Genomic DNA, 26,192 nt, shown 5'->3' on the forward strand with positions numbered 1-26,192 from the left:
CTGGGGACCAGAACTCTGTGGTAAATTTACCTCTGCTGAGGGCTCCCAGCAGGCACCCCTCAAACACCAGCAGTGTAAACAGTGGAGATGCTGCACCTGCCAGGGCCTGGGAGGTGTGAGGGGCCTGGGCAGTGTTTCCTTGGAGCCAGATTCCCTGCCCCACACCCATTCTACAGCTGCCCCAGGCCTGGGAAGGGATGGAAGTTTCTCTCAGTGGGACACTGGGAAGAGCCAGCAGGAGCAGGGAGCCAGAGGCCAGTAGGCCCTAGAGCCACAGCCACTGCCGATGCCGAGGCAGGAGCTCAGTTGCACCAATGACTGGGTGGAAAGGCAAAGGGAATTCTCCACCCGCCCTCACTCTCCACCAGGCTGGGAAATCCTCGGTCTCAAAATCTGACCGTTGCCAAGGCACTTCCCCTTCCTCTGTGGCCTGGGGCTACTTTGTCAAGTCAAGAGGGTGGAAAGAGGAAGGACCCAACTGTTCTGTCCAGAAATTTGGAATAGCCTAACAGGGCCTGGCCACAGGGGGTGTTTGAAAACCTCTGGGGCGGTCTGTGAGGGACTGTGGGGGCAAGCCCAGCTTTGAGCCTGTGATGAGACAGGACCCGACATTAGGGATAAAAGGCTGGGAAGAGCCAGTCACGTGGTCACGTGCAAGGAAGGGCCAATGACATTTGTGGGTCTTCTTGAGGCCAGCTCCAGAAAAGACTCATAGCCAATCTGTCATTTGTATTTCGGTGTTTTGTTGTTTTCTCCGTTCTTCCCATGGCTTTGGTAGTGCAAGGGGCCCTGGGCAATGTCTTTACTGAACCTCTCCTCCCAGCCTCCACATCCTCAGCTCTAAAGTGGGGATACAGACCTACCTCACTTACCTCCCTGCCTCATCATCAGGATTGAGTGGGGCTGTGGGTCGAGCTTAGCACAGAGCTTACGCGTGGCCACCACGGCGTAAGTGGTCACTGTGAGCTACTGTGTCTTATCATAAACTACAAACACAACCCAAAGGGAAGTAAAATTCCATGAAAAAGGAGGAGTCTCATTATGACCTGCCACAAATTGTAAAATCTCTTAATAAAAGTGAGGGTGCGTGGTTAGTGATACAACTGTCTAGAACTGGGTCTGTCCAGCTCCCAAAACTCCCTCCACTATGTCCAACGTGAGAACAGGGGCAGGGGGAGAAAGCCATGCTTGGAGAGGACCCGAGGAGGGCTTCTGGGATGTGGCTAAGTTGTTTCTTGATGTGGGTGCTGGTTACACAGGTGTGTTCAGTTCATAGCGCGGTCAGGGCACCCGGGAGGCTCAGCCATTGAGCGTCTGCCTTCGGCTCAGGTCTTGATCCCGGGGTCCTGGGATCGAGCCCCGCATTGGGTTCCCTGCTCTGCGGGGAGCCTGCTTCTCCTTCTTCCGCTCCCCCTCTTTTGCTGTGTCTCTGTCAAATGAATAAATCTTAAATAAATAAAATCTTTAAAAAGTGCGGTGAGCTTACACTTCCACATACTTATCTGCGTGTTGTATTTAAAAAAAACAATTAAGGGGCACTGTCTCAGGATATAGTCCTATGAATACATTGGGACCAAAGGGTGAGAGTAAGAGACAGTCTCCAAGTTCCATTGCTTGCCCAGAGAGAAGAGAAACAGATTGTGTAAAAAAGATGCCTAGTTTTCCACTGCCTTTTTGATATCTGTGGTATTTCAAAAATATAAGTTGTTTCATTAGGATACTCGTTAGTTGATTGTTTTTAGAGATTTTTCTTATTTTTTAAAGATTTTATTTATTTATTTTTCAGAGAGAGGGAGCACAAGCAGGGGGAGTGGCAGGCAGAGGGAGAAACAGGCTCCCCGGTGAGCAGGGAGCCTAATGCAGGACCTGATCCCAGGACCCTGAGATCACAATCTGAGCCAAAGATAGACACTTAACCGACTGAGCCACTCGGACGCCACAAATGTTTTATTTTTTTAGGGAATCCTTAACACCCAACATGGGGCTTGAACTTAACAACTTAACAACCTCGAGATCAAGAGTTGCATGCTCCAGCGACTGGACCAGCCAGCAGCTCTGGTTAGTTGGTTTTTATAAATGTCTTCAGCTGTAACTTCATCCACCAATACCAATAAATCATAACTTAGGTGAGAGGCACTGAGGTTAAAACTAACTTACATTTAACATCTTAGGGACTTGTGGGAGACAGAGTCCATTTTCCAGCTCAGAATTTGGGACTCTATCTGCCTCTTGCATTTCCGTCTATCCCCATGAAGAGAACTCAACTCGTAAAAATTAAGGGAGTTCATGTCACACACCAGGCCCTTAGCCGGGTGCTGGAGACAGAGTTCGGTGTGAACATGACAAAGAGAAGGCGGAAGGGCAGAATCCTGTCCCAGGCTCTGAAGCTGGACAGTGCACGGGCGTGGGAGCAGGGTCAGGTCTGCCAGAGAAGTGCAAGGAAGGCTTCTCGGAGGAGGGGGTACCCAGGCTGTTTCCAGAGCTGCGCAGGTATGCCCTAGGCGGATGAGGCATTCCAGGAAAGGGGTACATCATGAGGACAAGGTGAGGGCATGTCCAAGGGGAGCGGTCAAGGGGCAAGGATGGTCAGGGGATTGGGGTGCCATGAAGAGGTTCCACAGAGGCCCTGCTGGGAAGGCTTCATGTGCGTTCCAAGGAACATGGCCTTTCTGTAGGGATGGGAGCCCCAGGGGGTTACACTGTGCAGTGACAGGCTATGCTCTGTGTTGGAGGTCACTCACGCTGCCTATAACTTGGAGGATAAAGTAGAGGCAGGGCTGGCGGGAGCTTGGGGGCTACTGCGGTTGCAAGGGGCTGAACTGTGCCTGGGGCCGGAAGGTGACGGTCATGTGGGAGCTGGGAGGTGTTAATAGGGAGACAGGATATGTAGGGCCAGATTCCTGAGGGCTCCGAGGGAGGCAAGTGAGGAAGGAGTGTTGGAGGACTCCCGGGTTAGGGGTTGGACAAGGCCGGGTGAGGCGGTGCTGCTCAAAGAGGAGATGCAAGGGAGGCCCGCAGGGAGGTGGCTTCTGGACATACTGGGTCTGTGGCTCTAGGAACGACTGATTGCAGCACGTAAGCTGAGGGATGAACCTGGTAGAGACTGGAAACCAGGGAAGGAAAAAAGTGGAGGCTAACACAGGTGGAGATGGGTCTCAGCCACCCTGAACGCCCACCTCCAGGCTGAGCTGGGAGGACGGAAGTGAGGCGCGCACTGTGGAGAAGTTGCTCTGGGCCTGGGATGCTGGGGGAGGTTCCTGACACGTTCTCCAGGAAGAGGCGCCTGGGAGTTGGCTGCGTCTGAGGAAGAGGCCTGAAGGGTACAAAGCAGCCCCCGTAGGGCCCAGGAGAGGGAAGTGGGCAAGTCACGGAGACCTGCCAAAATAGGCATGGGGAACTTGCTGATGGTAAAGGATCGCTCTTTGTTTTCTTTTTACTATTTATTACATATTAGAGAGAGAGAGTGCTGTGGGGGTGTGGCACAGGGGGAGGGATAGGGGGAAGCAGACTGCCCGCTGAGCAGGCTCCTTGATGAGACTCATCATGACCTGAGCCAGAACCAAAAGTCAGACACTTAACTGACTGAGCCACCCAGGAGCCCCTTATTATAAATGTTTAATTGTTCCAAAGCTGTTCCCATGAACTCAGAACAAACCGGGGACAAAACCTCAGTCCCTAAAGGCATGTACATTTAGAGGAGATGTTCTTGGTACAGAAACACAGGCGTAACTGAATTGAGAGCCAAGACATGGTAGAAACAGATCTGCTGAGGGGACCGGGGCTTCCTGATGGCTTTTAGGGAAGAAGGCTCTGCCCTTCCATCCCACACCGAGTGGCATGAAGGCCCGTATGTGCCACGCCCTCCCTGCCTCAGCAGACCAGCTTCATGGGCAAGCAGGACAGGAAGCGAAAGACTCTCGACCTTTCTAGGACCACAGTGTGTCATTTCCCATTTTGGGTCCAGCCTGATCTTGTGTCCCTTTTTTCTAAGATATTTTGTGTGCCTACCATGTAGAGAGGAGTAAAATAGAAAGTTTTGCAAAGCTTGACGTCAGTTCTTTTCTTAAGTTGAGACTTGGGGGAAGAAGAGAGCCAGTATCTTCTACAACCCAAATCCCAGAACTTATTTTCAGCTAGGAAAGCACCCTATCCATTCTCCCTTGAATGGCTCTTGTAGCTTCCCAGACAGATGGGATTATTCCTCCTGTAAGAACTTGATGGAGACAGGTAATGGGATTTCTTGTTCATCACCTTTCCCTAGTACCTAGCACAGTGATGGTACTTAAGTCCTCAGTGTTTGCCAAGTTAAGTGAAGGAATGGGATTAATGATGGGGATCTCACAGCCTACATGGTTTGGTTTAACAACCATCGCTGCTGAGCTTAGAAAGTCCTTCTTGTATCTAATCTAGTTGATTCTGGATAGAGATGATTCCCAATGACATTCTTAGGAGGCCACCTGGCTCCTTAGCCAAAGCTGCCAAAGCTGCCACTCCAAGTCTTGGTTGACAGACTGAATGAACGCACAGTTGGCAAAGGACAGTGGACAGATGTGTGCACAGGTCAAGCACACAGGTCTTGGTTCACCAAAGGTGTGTTCTTTAAAGCCACTGATTTTTACTCCTTGAAGGTCTTGGACCACTTTCAGCCTATGGCAGGAGGTGAGGTGGGAAGTGAAGTGTGGGTTGGTTAATAGTCAAGTTCACATTGAAAGGCAGATGCAGGAAAAGAATGGGACTCTATTTTATTAGGAAATATTGAGCATCCATTCTATAAGAACCAAGGCCCATTGTGAGCACAGGCTCTATGCACTAGAGGAGGTGGTTTCATATTTCCCAGAAACACCTTCTCTGTTCTCTTCTTCCTTATAACAAACACCTTGACCTGCTATCATCCCCTGGTCTTTATGGTTTCAAGGCTCAAGGACCCAAGAACCAAGCCCTGGTAGCATCCCAAGATCAAGGATGACACCTGTAGGACAACTCCTATTTCAAGCTCAGATCTGTCCAGAGGACAGAGGATGTGTCCCCAGAATCAACACTTCCTTAAAAATATGAAAGTATACAAAAGCTACCAGACAGAATTCTAGACTTGCTCATATAAAATAAAGATGAGAACAACAGGGGAATGACAAGTGCATAGAGAAATGATTTGGGGGCTAGTATCTGTGGGGGTGAAGACACAAGCCAACCCTGGAGGGTGCAGGACTGTTTCACCCTCAGAGAACCCACTACCCACCAGCAGTAGGTGGCTGGCGGTCCCTGATTTCCCATTCAAAAAACAAAACCCCACAAAAACTAGTGCATTCCCCTGGCAGCCAACTTGCCACAGGACAGTAACAGAGACACAAGCAAAGGTGTGCATCTCCTCAGTTTCTACCCTCCCTGGTGGGCGCTGTTCAACTCTTATCAGTGGAAAGGCTACGGGGACACTGGTTCCAGGCCATACTCCCTCCAGTCTCTGGGTCCCTGACACTTTCTACAAATAGAGAAGGGCTTTACCTTCCTCTGGATGACTCAGAGTTGGAAAAATCCATCTACCTTGACCTTTGATTTGAGAATCAAAGCCCAGGACACAGGGCCAGGGAGAGCCGCTTCTGACCTAACAGCCTGGCATGGCAGGAGCTCCTGGTGAAGGCACCTTAGCCCGACCAAGGGGCGGCAGAACTACCAGACCACACCTGTCACTTTCCAGTATTTCTGAGGCCTCGGCCTGGGCTGTGGGCCATGCTGTCTTCTGTGCCCCACAAGAAACACTCACCCTGTGCTACCAAAGGGGAAACTGAGGCCTGGAGGACCAGGAGAGAGGAAGCCAATTGCGTGTCATGCAACAAAACAGAAAGAGACCCAACTCTGCGCCCTTCAGTTCCCCTCCTCTGTTCTGAGGGTGTGACTCCACGCACCGAGATGGCAGCATATATTAGAATCGGGGATGAGCGAGGGTGAGATTCTGGCCCAAGTCCCTAGAGACCTCTTGGGAAGAATGGCTTTCCTGGAGGGATGTCACCATTTGGGGGCAGTGTGGCTGGGCCCTGACCACCCTCCCCATTGGCCCTCAGCCAGCTCAGTAGGCTTTGTCTTTGGCGTGCGTTCTCTGGTGAGTGATGAAGTTAGAGCTGTTGCTAAAGCCCTTGCCACACTCGGGGCACTTGTAGGGCCTCTCCCCTGTGTGGATGCGCTGGTGAATGATGAGGACAGAGTTCCAGCTGAAGCCCTTACCACACTCGGGACAGCGGTAGGGCTTGTCCCCCAAGTGGGCGCGCTGGTGCATGACCAGGATGGAGCCGCGGCTGAAGCTCTTGCCGCACATTAGGCACTGGTAGGGCTTCTCGCCTGTGTGTGTCCGTTGGTGCACCGCGAGCTGCGAGCGCTGGCTGAAGCCCTTGCCGCACTCAGCGCACTTGTATGGCTTCTCGCCAGTGTGAACTCGCTGGTGCTTGAGGAGGTTGGAGCTCCAGCTGAAGCTCTCCCCGCACGTCAGGCACTCATAGGGCTTCTCGCCAGTGTGCGTGCCCTGGTGCGCGATGAGGCTGGAACTCTGGCTGAAGCTCTTGCCACACTCGCCGCACTTGTAGGGCTTCTCCAGCAGATGTGTGCGGCGGTGCGTGGCCAGGTTGGAGCTGCGGCTAAAGCTCTTGCCACACTCGCCGCACTGGTAGGGCTTCTCGCCAGTGTGTGTCCTCCGGTGCGTGATGAGCGCCGAGCTCTGGCTGAACCTCTGCCCGCACTCGGCGCACTTGTAGGGCTTCTCGCCTGTGTGGATCCGCTGGTGCCGGATCAGGTTGGAGTTATAGCTGAAGCTCTCCCCGCACTCCTTGCACTCGTACGGCTTTTCGCCTGTGTGGATGCCCTGGTGCGTGTTAAGGCTGGACCGGTTGCCAAAACTCTTCCCACACTCGGGGCACGAGTAGGGCTTCTCACCCGTGTGGGTTCGCTGGTGGGCAATAAGATTGGGGCTCCTGCTGAAACTCTTGCCGCACTCGGCACACTGGAAGGGCTTTTCTCCCGTGTGGATCCTCTGGTGGGTGATGAGGTTTGCGCTCCGGCTAAAGCTTTTCCCACAGTCTCTGCATTTGTAAGGTTTCTCCCCCGTGTGGGTGGTTTGGTGTCTGCTGAAGTTGGAACCATCACTAAAGCTTTTCCCGCATTCGTTGCATTTGTAGTATTTCTCTCCTGTGTGGGTCCGCTCATGGGTGATCAGGTGGGATTTCCGGCTGAAGGTTTTCCCACACTGGGGACACTCGTAGGGCTTCTCACCCAGATAGGTACCCTGAAGGCCAATGAGCTGCCCGACTTCCCTGCCCTGAGTGGGCACCTCCCTGTGGTCCTCACTCAGGGCATTCCCCTGTGGCCCCCTGGAGCCACAGTCTCTCTCAGAGTCACTTTCCCAGTCGGATTGCGGAATGCCTTCCCCTTCTGGCATTTCTGAGAACATCTCATGTGACTCGGCGTCCTCAAATAGATCCTGATTGGAGTTCTCCCCATTGTCACTCTGGATCTCAAAATCTGAAACAGTGAACAAAGACATATGATTTATACTCAATTTCCTGTAATGATGAGAGAAGGAAAGGAAACCTGAGTGAAATATTTAAAAAATTAAACTAATGAAAATTAAGAGGCTAAAGGATCCTCAAAACTTTTAAAAAACCAGGTTTATTTCCTTCTTCGTGCTTATCTAGTTGTCAGAACTTATACCCACTCAGTGATCACTCAGAATTTCTAAGTCTTAAAGATTTGGGTTGTAGGTCTGTACCTGTTTCTCCATTGGGAAGTGAAGTCAGGTGGGAATCTAAAAATCCTAATCAACGGAAAGCAACAGGGTACACAGTGACCCCCAATACTCACCATGGCAGGTGCTCAATTAAATTTGGAGAATGAATGAAAGGGTTTTTCATTGGTACCAGAGAAATTTCCCTAAAGCTCAGTCTCCTTTCAAAAAGAGCAAATATAATAATTTCACTCATTACAGCAAATCCTGTGTTTATAATCTTATTAGATTATAATAAGTAAGTAAGACACAGACAAGATGACAGGGCCCCTGCAACAAGGACTCTAGGTGTCTATACGATGACAAGTGGGCGGTTAGAAGAGCCTTAAAATGTATCTGCAGTAGGAGCTTACGGTTGGGCCTCCCATCAGTAATATAAAATATCTACCACCCAGAAACTTGTCAAATTCTGCTGCCCAACACTTATCAAACATTTTGGTGGAAGAAACCAGGAGGGGGCCCCTGAGTGGCTCAGTTAAGTATCTGCCTTTAGCTTGGATTGTGATCTCAGGGTCCTGGGATTGAGTCCCTCATTGGGCTCCCTGTTCAGCAGGGAGTCTGCTTCTCCCTCTCCCTCTGTTCCTCCCTTTGCTTGTGCTTTCTTGCACACTGTCTCTCTCAAATAAATAAATAGAATCTTTAAAAAAAAGAAGAAGAAAGAAGGAAAGAAATCATGAGGGCATATTGCTGACAACATATGTGTCCCCTTCCTTCACTGAGAGACCCTGAATTTTATTCCAGGATCCAGCAGCGGAGAGCGGTGAGCCTGGACCTCACTGTTCTGATGCCCATAGAAACTGAGCCGCATGTTGATTTCAAGGCTCTGGCCGACAGTCACGAACAGTCTGAGAAGTGTCATCAGAAATTAATGGCTGTCAGGAACGTTAACACTGCCAGGAAGTTGTTGGCAACACTGTTTATGCCACACAATGTCCTCTTGATGAACGAGAAGGAAATTTTCCTCTCACCGACATTCCCAACAGCATTCCTGTTCTGAGCCACTGATGTGTTTGCCTCACGGCTCTAGTTGTGGCGCCCTCTCTGCCTTGCCTCCTTGGAAGCTTGGAGCCACACGCTCAGAGAGAACACTGGATGTCTGTACAGCCCGGGTTCTTTCATTTTTCCCTCCCTTTATTTTGTTTTCTACTATAATTTCCTTGTGCTTGCTCCCTCCCTCCCTCCCTCCCTCCCCCTCCTTTCCTTCTTCCCTCTCTCCCTCCCTGCCTCCCTCCTTCTTTGGCTAATCTTTCCTTTATTATTTCAATTTTAGTATATGTGTTGCCGAAGCAAGCACCCCTATGCTCTCTTTCTGTAAGTTGTCTTCACTTCTTTTTTTGGAATTCTGTAGGGTGTACAGAAATAAATCAATGATTTCTTGATCAGGATGACAGCCTGATTATTCCTAGCACCTAACATCAGACCTCTAGAGAAAGCACATCCATCCAGAACAGGGAAGACAATTAGTAAAATAATTACACGAGGTCCTAGTGACATTCCCATCACTGAAGCTAATAGTTTATTTAAAGTTGGATGGTCGATTCAGTGGTTATTAGTTTCTGTAGGTGAAGGTAAGTTTCTGTAGGTGCACAAGATAAAAACTGACATACCCTCAGGCAGACCCCGGGTTCTAGCTATGCTATCGGTCCACAGCAGATTGTATTTAACCGTACAAGTAGGCCTATGATTCCACTTCATGCCCAGTAACACACACGCTGCTGGTGATATGTGGCTCCAGGCGTCCATCCAGGGGACAGATACAGGCACAAGGGGCACAGCGCATGCTCCCACATGGCCAGGACCAGGAGTCCTGTGCTTCTACGACCTCCTGCAACAGGGTTTTGCAAGTTTCTAGCACAGAGGTCGGCTCGCACCCCTCTTCTACAGGGTCCTTCAGGCAGAGGCCCTGATTTATTTTCTGCAAGCGAATACGGCCAAAAACATTTCTTAAAGTGACCAGTAGGGGCACCTGGGAGGATCAGTCCATTGAGCCTCTGACAGTTGGTTTCAGCTCAGGTCTGATCTCCGAGTTGTGAGATCCAGGTCCCGGTCTTGGGCTCTGAGCTCGGCAGGGAGTCTGCTTAAGCTCCTCTCTTTCTCTCTCTCTGCCCCTCCCCCTGCTTACTCTGCACTCTCTCTCAGATAAATAAATAAATCATTTTTTTAAGAAAGCAGATTTTTAAAAAATTTTATTTTTTATTTATAGATTTTATTTATTTATTTGACAGAGAGAGACAGAGAGAGAGGGAACACAAGCAGGGAGCATGGGAGAGGGAGAGGCAGACTTACTGCTGAGCAGAGAGCCCGATGTGGGCTCAATCCCAGGACCCTGGAATCATGACCTGAGCCGAAGGCAGATGCTCAATGACTGAGCCACCCTGACGCCCCAATAAATCATTTTTTATCATTTTTTTAAAAATGACTTTAGAAATTGTTCTCTTCAGAACAGGGACATTATCTGATAAGGTTTTCTACTGCCTTAAAATCAGAAGAACTGGTTGGTAGGTTCTGGAATGAACTCGGAAGCAACAGGGAAAACAAACAAAAACTCAAACTGCATAAGCAGTGAGATTAGGAGGAAGATTAATATGCAGACCAAAATACATACAAGGGCTTCCAGAAACAGCAGAGATAGGGCAGAGGCCAATGAGGCAGGAAGTGAAGAGAACGAGCGTGGAAAGTGGTGTGGGGGGAGGAGCATGGGGATAGAACTGAGGGGCAGCTGACCTCAAAAAGTTCAGGCGGAGGGGCGCCTGGGTGGCTCAGTTGGTTGAGCATCTGACACTTGATCTTAGCTCAGGTCTTGATCTCAGCTCAGGTCTTGATCTCATAAGTTCAAGCCCCGCCTTGGGCTCCATACTGGGCGTGGAGCTTACTTAATTAAAAAAAAAAGGATATAAAAAAAGCTGAGGCAGAAAATCACTTCCTGAAGGTAAGGGAGTTCCCCTCAAGAGCACCTGGGCATTCAGGAACTGGGGCGAGCAGGGCTGGCTTCTCTGGTTCAGAGAAGCACGGGAGGTGCGGCTACAGCCAGAATCCCCCAGACGACCACCCTCTGCAGGAAGCTTTGTTTCTGTAAAGCAGAAAGGAGAAAGCCTTTGACCCTCACACATTAATCATGCCAATTATGACTGAGAAGGTGACATTTTTCATGCACTAAAATAAAAATAAACAAGGGGCTCCTGTGTGGCCCCGTCAGAGTAGCCTCTGACTCTTGGTGGCAGCTCAGGTCACGAGATCAAGCCCCACCTCGGGCTCCCCCCTTAGCTGGGAGTCTGCTTGAGAATTCTCTCTCTCCTCTGCCCCCCTCCTCCCTGTGTACATGCTCTTTCTCTGGGCGGGGGGGGGGGGAAGAAAAGAAAAAAAATTAAGAGAAACAACCGCTTCCAGGAAGGAAGACCCCACAGTAAAAGTTGGAAGAGACAGGGAGACAGCAGGAAGAGATGGGGCGGGATATGGCAGGATGCGGAAAAGCAGAGGAAATCCAGAGACTGGAGCGCAGGAGGAGGAGTGCAAAGGACAGGTGCGCTGACAAGCAGAAAGGGAAAAGGAGGGCCGCGAAGAGCAGGGAAGGAAAGGGGAATGAGGAGGACAAAGGGATTAACAAGAAGGATGGAAAGAGCAGTTGGACTAAAGGAGAGCCCATCTACACATAACTGGAGTTCTCAAACAGGGGAACTAGACCAAGGAACAGAACAAACACGAATGTAGGACGCTACAAGGACCCTGGGAAGGTGCACTGTGTTAGGAAGACTACTCCAGAGGTTAGTGATGAGACGGGACACAAGGCAAAAGGCTCGAATCACTTATGTGGGGCAAGAGAACCACCTGGGCTCAGACTTCCCTACAGTGACATTCGTATCTGCAGACACGAGGCAGACAAGGAAAGAAAGGGGATGTCCAGGATTCTGTGTTCAACAAAAACGTCCTTAAAGTATCACGTTGGCAGGTAAACAGCTTGAATATGCACAAATTCCCAGAATATGGTTCCTATGAGCCCTTCTTGAGGGAACTACTAGGAAGTGAGCTTCGGTCCACCATGAGATGAAGGGAACTCGAGCAAACGGGCTGGGGATGAGCACCGGATACACCAGACTTCAGAACGAAGTCTCAAATGACTCTGGCCATTACAATGAGAAGAGCCAAAACTGGGGTTGAGAGAAGGTGGGACAGAGGCTATGTTCATTGACTGATATATGTTCATGGACTGCCTCCCTAACCCTAACCTCAAAGGGTACCATTTAAAATTGGCAACTCACACACCCAAAGTGCATGCAAGTGTCTCCCAGAGCAAAAGTCAACCTTAAGGAGCACCTGGCTGGCTCTGGTGGTAGAGCATGCAACTCTTCACCCCCGAGTCATGAGTTTGAGCCCCACGTTGTGTGTAGAGACAACTAAAAAAGCAAAACAAACAAACAAAAAACTTTAAAATGTTAAGACAGGATTACTGACTGAGACCGGGGGGTGGGGAGGGGAGCGACTATCTTTGTCAGATGTTCAAACATACTACAACATTTCAGGAACGAAAACACTGATAGACAGTAAAACCAGAGAAACAACACAAACACTCTAGAAACAGACTCAGCAGACATGTGAATTCAGAACTGAACACAGGTGGCACATGGATAGACAGATGAGCGGAAAAGAAACAAGAATTTAGTGACACTAGGGGCACCTGGGTGGCTCAGTGGGTTAAACCTCTGCCTTCGGCTCAGGTCATGATCTCAGGATCCTGGGATTGAGCCCCACATTGGGCTCTCTGCTCAGCGGGGAGCCTGTTTCCCTTTCTCTCTCTGCCTGCCTCTCTGCCTACTTGCAATCTCTTCTCTGTCAAACAAATAAATAAAATCTTAAAAAAAAAAAAGAATATAATGACACTAGAACTTGAATGTCTGACAAGGGCAGCCTCTCAAACCCACATAAAAAAGGTACAACATTCAATCAATGTTCAATAAATGATGCTGGACCGACTGGTGAGGCCAAATGGAAAAAAATCTGAAGTTGGAGCCCATACTGGGAAAAATCCAAATTGGTCAAAGATTTAAATGTAAACAAAAACAGTATCCCAACTCTTAGATAGGAATGAGAATTCTCTTCTAATCAGAAAGCCTTTCAATGTGATACTTAATTTTTGTGATATTTTCTACCACCTACTGCAGAGAATCCAGACCCAGTGACCCCCCCCCCCCCGCCCTGTCAGTGGCTTAAGGACCAGCCGAACCCTCTTTTACTAGACAAAGAGGCAAGACTGCATTGGGCTTAGCGGCTCTACCTGGATTCTGCTTGAAATTCTCTCTCCCTCTATCCCTCCTGCTCATGCTCTCTCTCAAATAAGTAAATCTTAAGAAATGCATCCCTGAGGTAGACTTAAAAGAATATATGATTCTTGGGCTGCCTATGTGGCTCAGTTCATTGGGCATAGGACTCTTGGCTTTGGCTTGGGTCATGGTCTCAGGGTCTTGGGATCAAGCCCTACTTGGGCTCTGCACTCAGTGCGGAGTCTGCTTGAGATTTTGTCTCTCCCTCTCTCCTTCTCCCCCACCCCACTCTTGATGTGGTGTCTCTCTCTCTCAAAATAAATGAGTAAATCTTAAATATGTGTATCTGTACATATATATATATGTACATATACATATATATGTATACATATATGTATATATATATATATGTGATTCTCCCCTTGTGCATTGCTGGTGGGAATGCAAAATGGTGCAGCCACTATGGAAAACAGTATGGTGGCTCCTCCAAAAATTAAACACAGAATTATCATATGATCTAATAATTCCACAGCTGGGTCTACATCCAAAAGAACTGAAAGCAGGGACTCAAACAGGTTTTCTTACATCCATGTTCCTGCATTATTCATAATAACCAAATGCTGAAAACCCAAAGGTCTATCAACAAATGAATGAATGGAATATTATTCAGCCCTAAAATGGAATGAAATTCTGACCCATGCTTCAACAACATGGATGAACCCTGAGGACATTATGCTAAGTGAAAGAATAAGCCAGCCATAAAAGGATAAATATTGTATGATTCCTCCATATGAGGTACCAAGAGCAGTCATATTTATCATAGTGAGAGAAATTAGGATGGTGGGTGCCAGGGGCTACAAGGGAGGGAGGGAGGAATGGGGAGTTCTTTACTGGGCACAGAGTTTCAGTTTGAGAAAAGGAAACAGTGCTGAAGATGGATGGTGGTGGTGGCTGTACAACGATATGAATATATTTAATGCCTGTGAACTGTACACATAAAAATGATTAAAATCGGGGTGCCTGGGTAGCTCAGGCATTAAGTGTCTGCCTTCAGCTCAGGCCATGATCCCGGGGTCCTGGGATCAGGCCCCATTTCGGGCTCCCTGCTCAGTGGGGAGCCTGCTTCTCCCTCTCCTACTCCCCCTGCCTATGTTCCCTCTCTCGCTGTCTTTCTCTGTCAAATAACGAATAAAGTCTTTTTATTTATTTATTTTTAAAGATTTTATTTATTTATTTGACAGAGATCACAAGTAGGCAGAAAGGCAGGCAGAGAGAGAGAGAGAGAGGAGGAAGCAGGCTCCCTGCTGAGCAGAGAGCTCGATGCGGGGCTCAATCCCAGGACCTGGGATCATGACCCAAGCCGAAGGCAGAGGCTTTAACCCACTGAGCCACCCAGGCATCCCTAAAATCTTTTTAAAAAAATGGCAAATTTTATGTCATGTAAATTTCATCATGGTCAGAAGAGAATAATACAAGGCTCATAATTTTAGGTACTCTATCAAATTTAAAATAGATGACATTACCTACTAACTCTGAAATAAGTTTTAGAAGATTAAATAAATGCCCAGAAAGGCAGAGACTTCTCAGAAACACTCTATTAAATTTGTGATGGTCCAGTAGGCAAAAGAATTAATGAGTACTTCCCTGATCAGTTGTAAGGTAGAACATATGGTTACATAAAGTTATAATTCACTTTTCTACATTTCTAAATTGCCCATTCATATCTTTTATCTTTCATTCCACTGCACTGATTTTTCTTAGGGACTGTAGAAGCTCTTACAGATCAAGGGCTTTTCATTGTTGTTTTTAAAGATTTGTTTATTTATTTACTTGGTTAAAGATTTTACTTATTTGTCAGAGAGAAAGAGAGTACACATAAGCAGGGGGAGAGGCAGAGGGAGAGGGAGAAGCAGACTCCCCACTGAACAGGGAGCCCGATGCAGGACTCAATCCCAGGACCCCAAGATCATGACCTGAGCAGAAGGCAGATGCTTAACAAACTGAGCCACCCAGACGTCCCAAGATTTACTTATTTTAGAGAGAGAGAGAGCTTGTGTAACTTTGGGGGTGGGGGTGTGGAGGGGAGGAGAGGGACCGGAGGGGAAGGGGAAGCAGACTCCCTGCTGAGCAGGGAGCCTGACACCGGGGCCTCCATCCCAGGACCCTGAGATCATGACCTAGGCTACCCAGGTGCCCCCAGATCAAGAGTATTTGATTCTTATCTGCTGTTCGCAGACTTTGTTGCAAATATTCCCTTCCAGTTGGTGTATTATCTCTTAACTTTGTTCATGGTACCTTTTTTATACAAAGGACTTTTCTGTTTTCCTAAGTCCAATCCAGCTTTGAAGATCGCTGTCTTGCTTAAGAAGTCCTTCACCGCAAGATTATAAACATATTCTCCTACATGTTATTCCAGGTCTTTTAGTGTCGAGATCTATAATCTATTGGAAATTTGTCATTTGTGAGGCAGAGATCTAGTTCTGTGTAAGTTAAGAAGTAAGGGTCCAATGTTCGTTTTTTAGAAGTGGTGACACCACTGTCCAAACGCCATTCACTGAACCTGTTGCTGAATTACCTTAGGCCCTCTTCCTTCCCTTCTGGGTTAGTAAACAAAAGCCACAGTCAGGCTGAGGCTAAAGCAGTGGTTGTTGGACCTTCCGCCCCCCCGCCCTTCCACAGGGGACTCACATGCAAAGCACATCCATACGGCTGCTCACAGGGCTGTGTGTGTCCCCCTGCCCAGCCAGACACCTCCTCTTCCTCACTCACACTGGAAAGCATATCATGATGACTGAGGAAAATGGGTATCAGTGGGGAGATAAACCTGAATTTACTGTGATTGATTTAGAAAAATGAACTAAATATTCGTAGACTTTGGCACTTTGGTGTGGGTTAGACTCCAAATTCTGGTGAAGCCCACCTGATTATGACACATCACAGTGTCTCAACGCCATGGTCAGAGCCATTGGTCTGAAGTGCAGGTGTGATTCTCACCCAGCTTCCTCCCGGGCAGGGTTCTCCCCATCAGGGAGCTCTGGTGCCTGAGTGACTGGGAGCATTGTTCCCCGTGCACTCAGGCTGCCTGAGAGATTGGCCTCTGATAACAATGGCAATGAGCTCTGTTATCGGTTTAAATGAATGATTGCCAAACATTCTACAGTTAGAACATTACATCCCTCTCAGAGCTCTGTAAGGTCTACCCTGCAAATATTCCAGTGACTTAAAGGTGATTTTTGTTTTGAAACTGAGAATCGTAGCTTTTAAAAGACAAACACCTCTCCAAACGCCCCAACACTCTCCATTCCCTGTCTTGTTATGAAAAATGCATGCACTTTCTCATTGTTGGCAAGAAGGGAGCATTTCTGGGGCAGCAAAGGCAGGCTAGGTAACCTGTTGCCTGTGCTTGCCCAAAGCCAGGTGAGGCTACGGATGCCTGGGGAGGTCAGCTGTGACTCTGGGGCTCAGCTGTTGGATAAGAGGAGGTTTGAAGTTGACAGCCTCCACTCCACTCTAGGCTAGAGCATTGCTTCGCACACTTCAAAGTGCAGGCGAATCACCCAGAGATTTTGCTGAATGCAGGTTCTGCTTCCTGTGGGTTGGGGTGAGACTAAGCATGCTTTCCAAACAAGCTGCAGGTGACACCGGCACCACTGGTCCGCGGACCACACTTTGAGTAACAAGGCTCTAAGCGGTGGTTTTGACACTTGGCTTCGGCTTAGGGCCACCTGGGAGTTTTCAAAAACTTCCTTGCCTGGGCCACACCGCATGCCAGTGGAACCAGAAAATCAGAATCCCTGGGAGTGGAACTCTGAGTGATTCTGATGTGTGGCCAAATTTGAGAACCAGAGGTCTAGCGCAGCAGCTCGTAACTGGAGACTAAATCAGGACCACCTGGAGGGCTTGGTAAACCACAGGGTAGGGGTCCCCAACCCCAAAGTTTCTGGTTCAGTAGGTGTGGGGTGGGGCCCAGGAAGTTCATTTCTGACATAAGTGCAGAGGATGCTGATGCCGTGGGCTCAGGGACCACATGCTGCGCCGAGGGTCACAGATTTACACAGCAGAGTTCATCCACTTTGAGCCTAAGAATTTCCCCTTTGTTCCCCTCTGACATCAGCAGTTTCTTTCTTGGGTGGTGGAGCTTCTGTGAGATCAAATCTGTGTGTCAGGAGAGGAGCATTTCACCTTTCCCCTGGTGTCGCCCCCACACTGGTGTGGGGGTGGGGGGTCTGGGGAAGGCCACTGGGGCCTCTGACTCCCCCCGTCTGCAGGCTCTAGCGCTATCTTTCTGCTCGCCGCTTACAGAAAGGTGCACAAACCCTGGGCAGAGCAATCAGACAACAGTCCAGACGCAAGCTGTCTCAGCTCTACAGTGACCATAGTTTCTGAACCCAAAAGTGAGCCATACAATTTGAGAAACAATTTCCGGCCTCAGGCCGCTGACGGATAGAGGAGTCTGAGGTAAGGCCTGGCCACCCATGATCGAACTGAGACACTCTGATGATTCACAAGGACAAGTATTTCATATTCAGGATTACCCTGGACAGTCTGGGTTGTCATTTACCAAACTGCCAGAAGAAAAAGAAGAAAAGGAAGTGTTCTGGGTTTAGGTTGGGACTTTCTAACAAGTAGTAGAGATAACCGGTGCTTTTCATAAATGGTCTTTCAGTGGGTCTGTGAAACGCAGACTGAAAACACAGCCTCCAGGCAAAAACTACAACCTCACATCAACCGAAAACCCTCTTCCCTGGAAAGACAGGCTCCACAGGACCAGTGATGGCCTCCTGAGGCTTGCAATCGCTGCCCTTCCCTGGTTCATTGGCTCCGTCCTGTATTCATTAATGTGCACGTGCGTGGCCAGCTTCCCTGCACAAAAGGCACATGTCCTCCCTGGGGGTGTGGCTTCCCCATACCCAAGGTTTCCAGTCACAGCTTGTGCCATGCAAGGAAATGCCCTTGGTCTCCTGCATGATTCCTGCACTTTGGATGGACAACATCCGGTCAGAGAGGCCACCTTCTAGTTTATACTCAGGCCAGACAGGGAGGATGTCCTTGAGCCTTTGGAATTTGAGGAATGGGAGTAGCACAAGCTTCCGTCCTCAGAAACATGTTTTATGTACAAATACCTTTGCCGCGCCTGGCCAGCTCAATCAGAAGGGGATGGGACTGACTCTCAGTCTCGGGGTTGTGAGTTCAAGCCTCGTATTGTGGGTAGAGATTACAAAAAATAATAATAATAATAATTTAAAATATCTCTATTAATAGCATAAACATGATAGTATTCACTGGGTTGGCTGAACAAAGCATTCATGTGGCACTTTCAAGAATGAAGACGCCAGAGACTGAGAGCAAGGGCTATGTTGCTGGACTGAGCTGACCAGGCTGCCCCCTGGTCTGAGCCTCCCCCCAGGTCTGCAGCCTCATCTCTCCTGCTTTCCAGACTTGGCCATGGCCAGGCTGTGTTCTGCCAAATGTGGCTTTGACCCCATTTTGTTTTAAAACAAAAGCTTAGCATGGCTTTCTCAAGGAAAAGGCAAGAAGCCTGGAACAAAGAAGCGATCCGTCTGCCTCCTTCATGGACCATGCTAGCAAGGAGCCTCTGCGCACCTGCCGGTGGGCAGGAAGGGTTCCTGTGTTTGTGCCACCAATACTGAGCTCCCACGGTGTGGGGGGCTCTGTGCGCGGTGCTGGGAGAGAAGGAAAGAAAGAAGAAAACAGGCTCCATGCCTTCTGGGATTTTAGAAGTTGCCAGAACAAATGAGACAGCTATTCATATAAATAGAAAACAAGATGGAACACATAATCAAAAGCTCTGGGGCAGATGGCTTTGGGGAGAGGGGCTCAGAGGTGCTCCCAGGAGGCTGGGGCTGGCAACAGGGAAGGGAGACCAGAAGCCAGAAGTAAGGACGGCTTTCTGGAGTGGGTCTCTAAGGGCATACACTCAAAGGACATCCAGGATTTTATCAGATGGGGATGGGATAAAGCCATTCCCACTCAACACTTCAGAGCACAGATGCACGCTAGAAAGCATAGGCTTTGCTCAAGGCACAGCAAGATCTGGTCTGAATGGAGCCAGGGCAACGGCGGGAGGATCACAGGCAGCTGCAGGGCAGCTCGGGGCGGTCACACAAGGCCCCAGTTCCAAGCAGAATAAGGAGCTCATGCTTGATTTGGAGACACCAGGAAACTCACGAAGATTTCTAAGCAGGAGAGCAGCCGACCGCTCAGGTAGAAGGGGGCAGGGGCCCTGGAGGGGTAAGAGGCTGGGCTGCTGGCAGAGCTCTGGGCAGAAACACCAAGAGCCTGAAGGAGGGCCACGTGTGGGGATGAACACGTTCTTGGGACACACTCACAAGGACATATGAGCTTTACCATTTAAACCAGCAGCACAGGTCCCATCTTCATGGCAATTTTAAGAACCTTGAAATGTGAGTACCCAGAGGCGCCTGTTAATCAAATATTAAATAACCACTGTCCAAACAGGGATTGAAATGTCCGGTGCTGGCTAAGTGCGTCCAAAGGTCCCGAGCTAGAGGAACAGAACAGAGGTCAAGTGGTTTACGTGGAACAAATGTTTGAGGGGACGAATACAGTGCACAGGTTCCTCCAGGTAATCACAGGGAAGGTCAGGAAACTCGTTTGTTAGGCGAGTGGAAACGACAAAGCCAATCTCAAATCAGAGGACTGACGAACTCATCTCCAGATGTTCTGGGAGTGATAAAAGGCACAAAGTTCCCACAGCCAGCCGGGAGCAGACCTGAAGCTCTGCTTCACGACTTCCCCAACAAAACAACCCCAGGGGGTGCCTGAGTGGCTGAGTCAGTTAAGTGTCTGACTTGGGTTTTGGCTCAGGTCATGATCTCATGGGTAGTGGGATCAAGCCCCACATCAGGCTCTGTGCTCAGCAGGGAGTCTGCTTGATATTCTCTCTCTCCGCCCCTCCCCTGACTTATGCTCGCTCGCTCTCTCTAATAAATAAATCTTTGAAAAAAAAAAAAAAAAAAAACAACCCGAAAGACCACTCCTCAGCCCTCAACCCCTTTGGCCTCTCCACAGTATCTGACTAAAGACTGAAGTTCCTTACAAACTTGTCACATTCATCACCAGGCAAGTAATTTAAGTTTTTAGGACAGGATGAGAGATTTCTGTTTTCTTTTTAATAGGAAGAGTAAAGTGAAGAGTTATTTTTTGGGGCCAAAGAAAACCAGGAACTTTGCTTCAAATAAAACCTACCAAACACATGTGGAAGCAAACAGGCCGGAGTTTGAATCCCGGCTCCACCACCTCCCATTGAGAGTGTGACCTTGAGTAAGGGCTTGACCTTGCTGAGTTTTCATTTCCTCATCTGTAAAATGACAGTCCCACCCACCTCCCAGGATTGCTAGTGAGCCAGACATGTGAGGAGCCAGGGGCAGGGCTGGGCTCACAGGAGGCCCTCAACGTCAGTCCCTTCCTCCAAAACCCAGCTTTACTCCTCTACCTCCCATGTCCCTGGGCTTGGGCACAGCCTGTGCTCCCAAACCGCCTCCTTTCCTGTCTCCTCTTCCCAGTCTTCCGAATCCTCTAGACTGGATGCCTCTGAGTTAGCCTCTGAGTTTGTCTTAGTCCTTGCCTGCAATGCCCCATGGGAACTATCACTTTGTACCACAGATGGGATAAAATGCTTAAGAACATGCGCCATGTCCTCAGACCCATGGGCTCAAATCCTGGTTTAGCCTCACACTAGCTCGGTGATCTTCAGGGAGTCACTTAACTTTTAACAACGTCATTTTTCTCCCAAGATGGTGAAGTGTCCATCAGTTTTACATAGTTGTTGCTAGGAACAAGGCCCAGACCAGAAAGGGACCTGCAAACAACAGCTAGTGTCCCCGCTGGTTCTTCTTACCTGTGTCCAGTGTCCTCCCCTTCTGCTGCTGTCCCCGCCTCCGCCCGACCCCTCTCCTGGCCGCCTGATGTCTAGGCAGCTTCCTGACTGCTCTCCTGCCGCTGGCCTCTCCCTACTCGAATCAAACCTACATCCTGTTGCCAAATTCCACTTCCTTCCATGCCCCTTGGGCTCTAGTTCAAGAACCTGCTGAGGCCAACGACATTCAGTTCAAGCCCCCACCCACCCTTCCCCCAAACTCCACATCCTACCACTTCCTAAAAACACACTTTCTACTCCAACCAGCCAGCCTCCCTTCCTGTCACCTGAATCAGTGAGCTTCGTGCCGCCCCCGCCCCCACCTTTCTTCTTAGCTGCCAAACCCTCCCTGCTGCCCTGCACCTTTGCAAACCCCACTCTGGCCTATAACCTCGTGCTCAAGCTCCACGTGCTCTCTGACCTCTCCCGGCCTCTCCCCTCCTATCTCTGAACTTCTGTGGCTCTCATCAGTGCCCAGGCAGCCATCGTCCGTGGGTCCTGAAGCAGCCACAGGGACAACGGGCAGATGCAAAGGAAACATCTGGTAGTCAAGGGAGTTCAGTCTACAACTGAAGACCAGAATGGAGACAGAGGAGTTAAGTGGTGTGCCAGGATCCCAGAATATATCAGTAATGCGGGAGACACGGATGGTAACCGTGGCAAAGAGCTCACGTTTGAAATGACTCAAAAGCTTACGATAACTTTATACCATAGCAAGTTCCTAATTACTAGCTGGTGTACTCGTCACTGATCTCGGTTTCATAAGAATAAACACTTAAAAAATAGAATTATCTGTTTTTTCAAATTGTTGGAACTTCAAATATTTGGATGTTTATTGCACAATCAAGGGAAGGTGCCAGGGGACGGTTTATACGGTCTTCAGTCCCCCTCCCCATAACCTCCATCAGCTTCCCAACCACTCTGAATAAACAAAGAAGTAAACACTGTGCTTATTACGCAAATACAGCTTCAAGAATAGTCCTATAAGGCTCTCCTATACTGAGACTCTGGAACCACCATTGCACACGAGGGCATTAGAAAGGGTGAGCTTGTCCAGGCTGCCTGCAGCAGCAGCAGGACAGGCTGTCCCCACCTCCGTCCTGGATACCACCCTCTCCTCGTCCACGAACACCACACTTCTCCACAGTGGGGGATGCTCCCACCCTCCTCCATGGGGCCCAGCATCTTACCGCCCTCCCGAAGGGTCTGGGTCAAGTCCTCCACCAGGGCCACAGCCTCCTCACTGGTTTCGGGACGATGCTCTTGCAGCCAGGCCTGAATTTCCCTTGGTAGCACCGTCAGCATCTGTTCCTTGGTGTGCACTTCCGGCCTCAACCAGCGCCGACAGAGCTCTCGGAGGCGGCCAAGTGCACCCTGCGGCCCTCCGGCGGCCTCCCCGTGGGGGCTGCCCTTGCCAGCACTCTGGGGAAAGGGCTCCGACTCAGGGCCATCTTCCTGCAATACAGCTTCCTGCACCCAAGAGTCATCCTCCAGGATCATGGTGGTGACCTCCTCCTGTTCGTCTTCCTCTTGAGGCACCTGGACCAAGGGGCTCAGGGAGCTGGTTACTCTGGGCCCCTCTGCAGCCATCATTCACCTTCCCGGGGAGATCGCCCAGGCTTCTAACCTTGAACCTCAATCTTCTAGAGCTAGACTCACGGAGGAGACACCTCCTGCCTCAAATTTCAACAAGTAGTCTGTCTGGAAAATGAGAAAGAGAACCACAATCAATAAGTAGACTGTCCTACAATGATCTCACTCACAGGAGCCCAGGTCAGGCCACCAAGTGAGTCTTACATCCGCCAATCAACACAAGTTTCCTGTCCCTCTTAAAGGAAAAATGGCTTACTCCTGAAAGCCTCTCTCTGTGGCAAAGGAAGTTAAGAAGAATCACAAGCACAAAAAAATACACAAATTTTCTTTCCATAAGAATGAGTATCAGAAATTCGGAGTCCTCCTAAGGACCAAGGACTGAGTTATTCTGCCCTAAATCGGTTCAGAGTGAGTGACCTTGACCTAACATACAACTCAGTCCCTTAACCTCATTGACCATCTAAGAGGTAGAGATAATAATACCCATCCTTCTTATCTTCTGGGGACATCTTTAGGATTAGCAATGGATCAGATGTCAAGATACTTTGAGCCTCACTGTGAGGAAGGCAGTATCTTAACTGCATTCTTACCATAGGAATATGAAGTTTTAAAATATTCATGCTCTTCAATGCAGCCTTGGCCCCCTCGGGAATTTATCTTTAAAAATAACCATCTTTGGGGGCTCCTGGGTGGCTCAGTGGTTTAAAGCCTCTGCCTTCAGCTCAGGTCATGATCTGGGTTCTGGGATCAAGCCCTGCATCCCGCTCTCTGCTCAGCAGGGAGCCTGCTTCCCCCATCCCCCTTCCCTCTCTGCCTGCTTGTGATCTCTGTCAAATAAATAAATAAAATCTTTTAAAAAAAAACCATCTTTGAAGAAAAATTTATTTGCAAGTAAACAAAACCATAGCCTTGTTTCTAAATGCAAAAAAAAATTTTTTTTAATTGACATTTTAAAAACCAGCAGCAGAGGAATGGTTAATGAATTATGCCACATCCATACAGTAAACTGTACTTAAAACTATGCTGATTTAATCATGGCTACCTTTGGGGGGTGGGGTACTGACTGAGAAGGAGCTCGGAGAAGCGTTTGGGGTGCTGGAAATGTTCTGTATCTTGATTTAATGAGGGTTGCACAAAGCATACGTATGAAATTTAAGATCTGTGCATTCTGCTGCATGTAGTTTTAAGTATTTTTAAAAATTCTGCTGATAAATATTATTAACCATTAATAATCTGAGATAATCTTCATAAACATGAAAATTAGCGATAAAAACAAACCTAGCTAAACACAAACACCACAGTATGATCCCAAATCCGTTTAAAAATGAACACAGCAGTGAAATTACTATTTAAAATAAAGACTATAAAAGCAATGAAAACTCATGTTTTAAAAATCACTACACATCACAAAAACTCAGATCCCCCCCCCTTTTAAAAAAAATGGGGCGGGGGAGGGCAGAGAAAGAGGAAAAAACAGAAGAAAGCAAATCCAGTGGGAACCCCGAAGCTCTCAATGTGTTTTTACCAAAGGGCTGTAAGAGGCACAGGTATAACAGAAGTCCGGATTGGGAGCCCGGGAAAACTGCTCCGGGTCAGCTCATTCGCTGTCTGCCCCGGGGCAAGACACGCCCCCTCGGAAGCTCAGTTTCCCCATCTGTAAGCGACCCGCTGGGCGGCACGCCGTCCAGCGTGGCTTCCAGTCCCAACCCCGCGCCCCTGGCTGGATGTGCAGGGAGCTCACCAGCCCAGAGCAAGGTCCGGGTGCGTTCGCCGAGCCGAGCGGGCGCGTCAACCCGGGGGCCCCGGCCCGCGGGCGCCGACAGAGCCCCCGGCACCCCTCCCCCAGCAGGGCTGCCCGCACTGGCTCCAGGCCCGTTATTCCCTCGCCGCGGGCTACCCGCCGGCCCGCGCCGCTCCAGGCTCGTCTCTCCGGGCTCACCTCTCGGGAGACCAGGTCGGGCTTCCGCAGCCACTCCGCGCGCCAAAGCGCCCCCGGGCACGGCCCGGCCCCTCCGGACGCTCCGCGGCTCAAGCCCGAGGGGCACCGAGAACAATGGACGGGAGAGGCCCGCCCCCCGCCGCGCTCATTGGCCGCCGAGAACGCCCCCTGGAAACCCTGCTCTCCTACTGGCGAACCCGGCCCCCAGCCCGACGGCGGAGTGGGGAGGCCGGTCCAAGGGCATTGTGGGAGTTGTAGTCCACCGCGGCGGCCGGGCGGCCGGGCGTGGAGCGGAGCTGGGGGTTGAGAGCCCGGGCGGTGCCGCCGCGCCGGCCGCAGGCACATCCGCGGACTGGCCTTCAAGACCCCAGGGCTGGCCAGAGTAGGGACCTGGGATGGGTCATTTCACCTCCCTGAGGCCTCCGTGTATTTGGCTATGAAAAATGAAAGTTGTGTGGAGGGGCTCGAAGGTCCGTTTCAGCCGGGAATTGGGTGGCAAGGCAGGTTGTCAGGCCCCCGAAGGCTGTCCCCGAGCCGGGAGGAGTCCGCTGCCCGAGCCCGGCGGCCTCTCCCGCAACCTGCTGGTCCGCGCTCGCACCTGGCCTTGGCACACCCCTTTGTTTTCGCACGTGGTGTTCCTGCCGCTGGAGGGAAGCCAGGTCCCGCCTCTTCTTTCGAACACCTGGTCTCCTCGGAGCCTGCCCCAGCGCCGCCTCCCTGCGCGCGGACGCCGCTCCCAGCACACCCGGTCCACGTGTCCACATCGGTCCCTGGTCCCAGTGTTGCTGACCGTGGGTCTCGGCCCTGGGAGGTGAGAGCGGGAGATTGGCCTCTGTCCTTCCCACAGTCGATCCCTTGAAGAAGCAGCTGCCGCAGCGCCGCATGACGACAGGTGAGGAACCGCCTGGAACCCCAAGGGGAAACAGGACGATGGAGGGAAACACGCTCTCAGCGGTCTGTGATAGCAAGACTGTGAATGCTTACACAGAGCAGTGATCGGAGGCGCACAAGCAAATGACCGACTGCCTTCGCTGTTAAGATTTTTTATGTATATTACATTTCATATTGATGAAAATTTTGTATTTGAGAAATGTTTTATGTTTATTTGGGTGATTTTAATCTCCTTTTCTGTGAACGGATTGTTCGTAGGTTCCCATGTTTGTTCGCTTGTTTTCCTTTGATCCAGTATACAGTGTTTCCAGGTGTGCAATAATGAAGCAATTCGATACGACACTCGACACTCAGTGCTCATCGGGACAAGTGCGTTCCTCAGTCCCCATCTCCTCCTTCACCCAGCCCCAACCCCCTCCCCTCTGGTAACCAGCAGCTTGTCCTCTCTAGTTAAGAGTCTGTTTTCTGGTTTGTCTCTCTCTTTTTTTTTTTCTTTGTCCATTTGTTTTCTTTCTTTCTTCTTTATTTTATTTTATTTTAATTTATTTAAGAGAGAGAAAGATAGTGACAGAGATAGAGAGAGAGAGAGAGCACACACAGGGAGGAGAGGGAGAAGCAGGTTCTTACTGAGCAGAAAATGGGACTGGCGACTTAATCCCCGGACCCTGGGATCATGACCTGAGTAGAAGGCAGAGCTTAACCGACTGAGCCACCCAGGTGCCCCTGTTTGTTTTGTTTCTTAAATTCCACCTCTGAGCGAGATCATATGGTATTTGTCTTTTCCTGGTTGACTTATTTCACTTAGCACAGTACTCTTTCACTCCATCCACGTCATTGCAAATGGCAAGA

The 26,192-nt window shown here is 49.7% G+C and overlaps 1 protein-coding gene across 1 annotated transcript; it reads right to left on the reverse strand.

Moving 5' to 3' along the window:
• Positions 1-1,937: 1,937 nt before the first annotated feature.
• On the reverse strand, positions 1,938-24,579 carry ZSCAN2 (zinc finger and SCAN domain containing 2). Its single transcript, XM_080807412.1, has 3 exons — positions 24,453-24,579; positions 22,111-22,621; positions 1,938-7,503 (listed from the first exon to the last, which is right to left on the reverse strand). The coding sequence occupies exons 2-3, from the start codon at positions 22,511-22,513 to the stop codon at positions 6,062-6,064; spliced, it is 1,845 nt and encodes a 614-aa protein (XP_080663538.1). The 5' UTR covers positions 22,514-22,621; positions 24,453-24,579; the 3' UTR covers positions 1,938-6,061.
• Positions 24,580-26,192: the final 1,613 nt, after the last annotated feature.

This window comes from Martes martes, assembly GCF_963455335.1.
Source record: "Martes martes genome assembly, chromosome: 7".
NCBI classification, from domain to species: Eukaryota; Metazoa; Chordata; class Mammalia; order Carnivora; family Mustelidae; genus Martes; species Martes martes.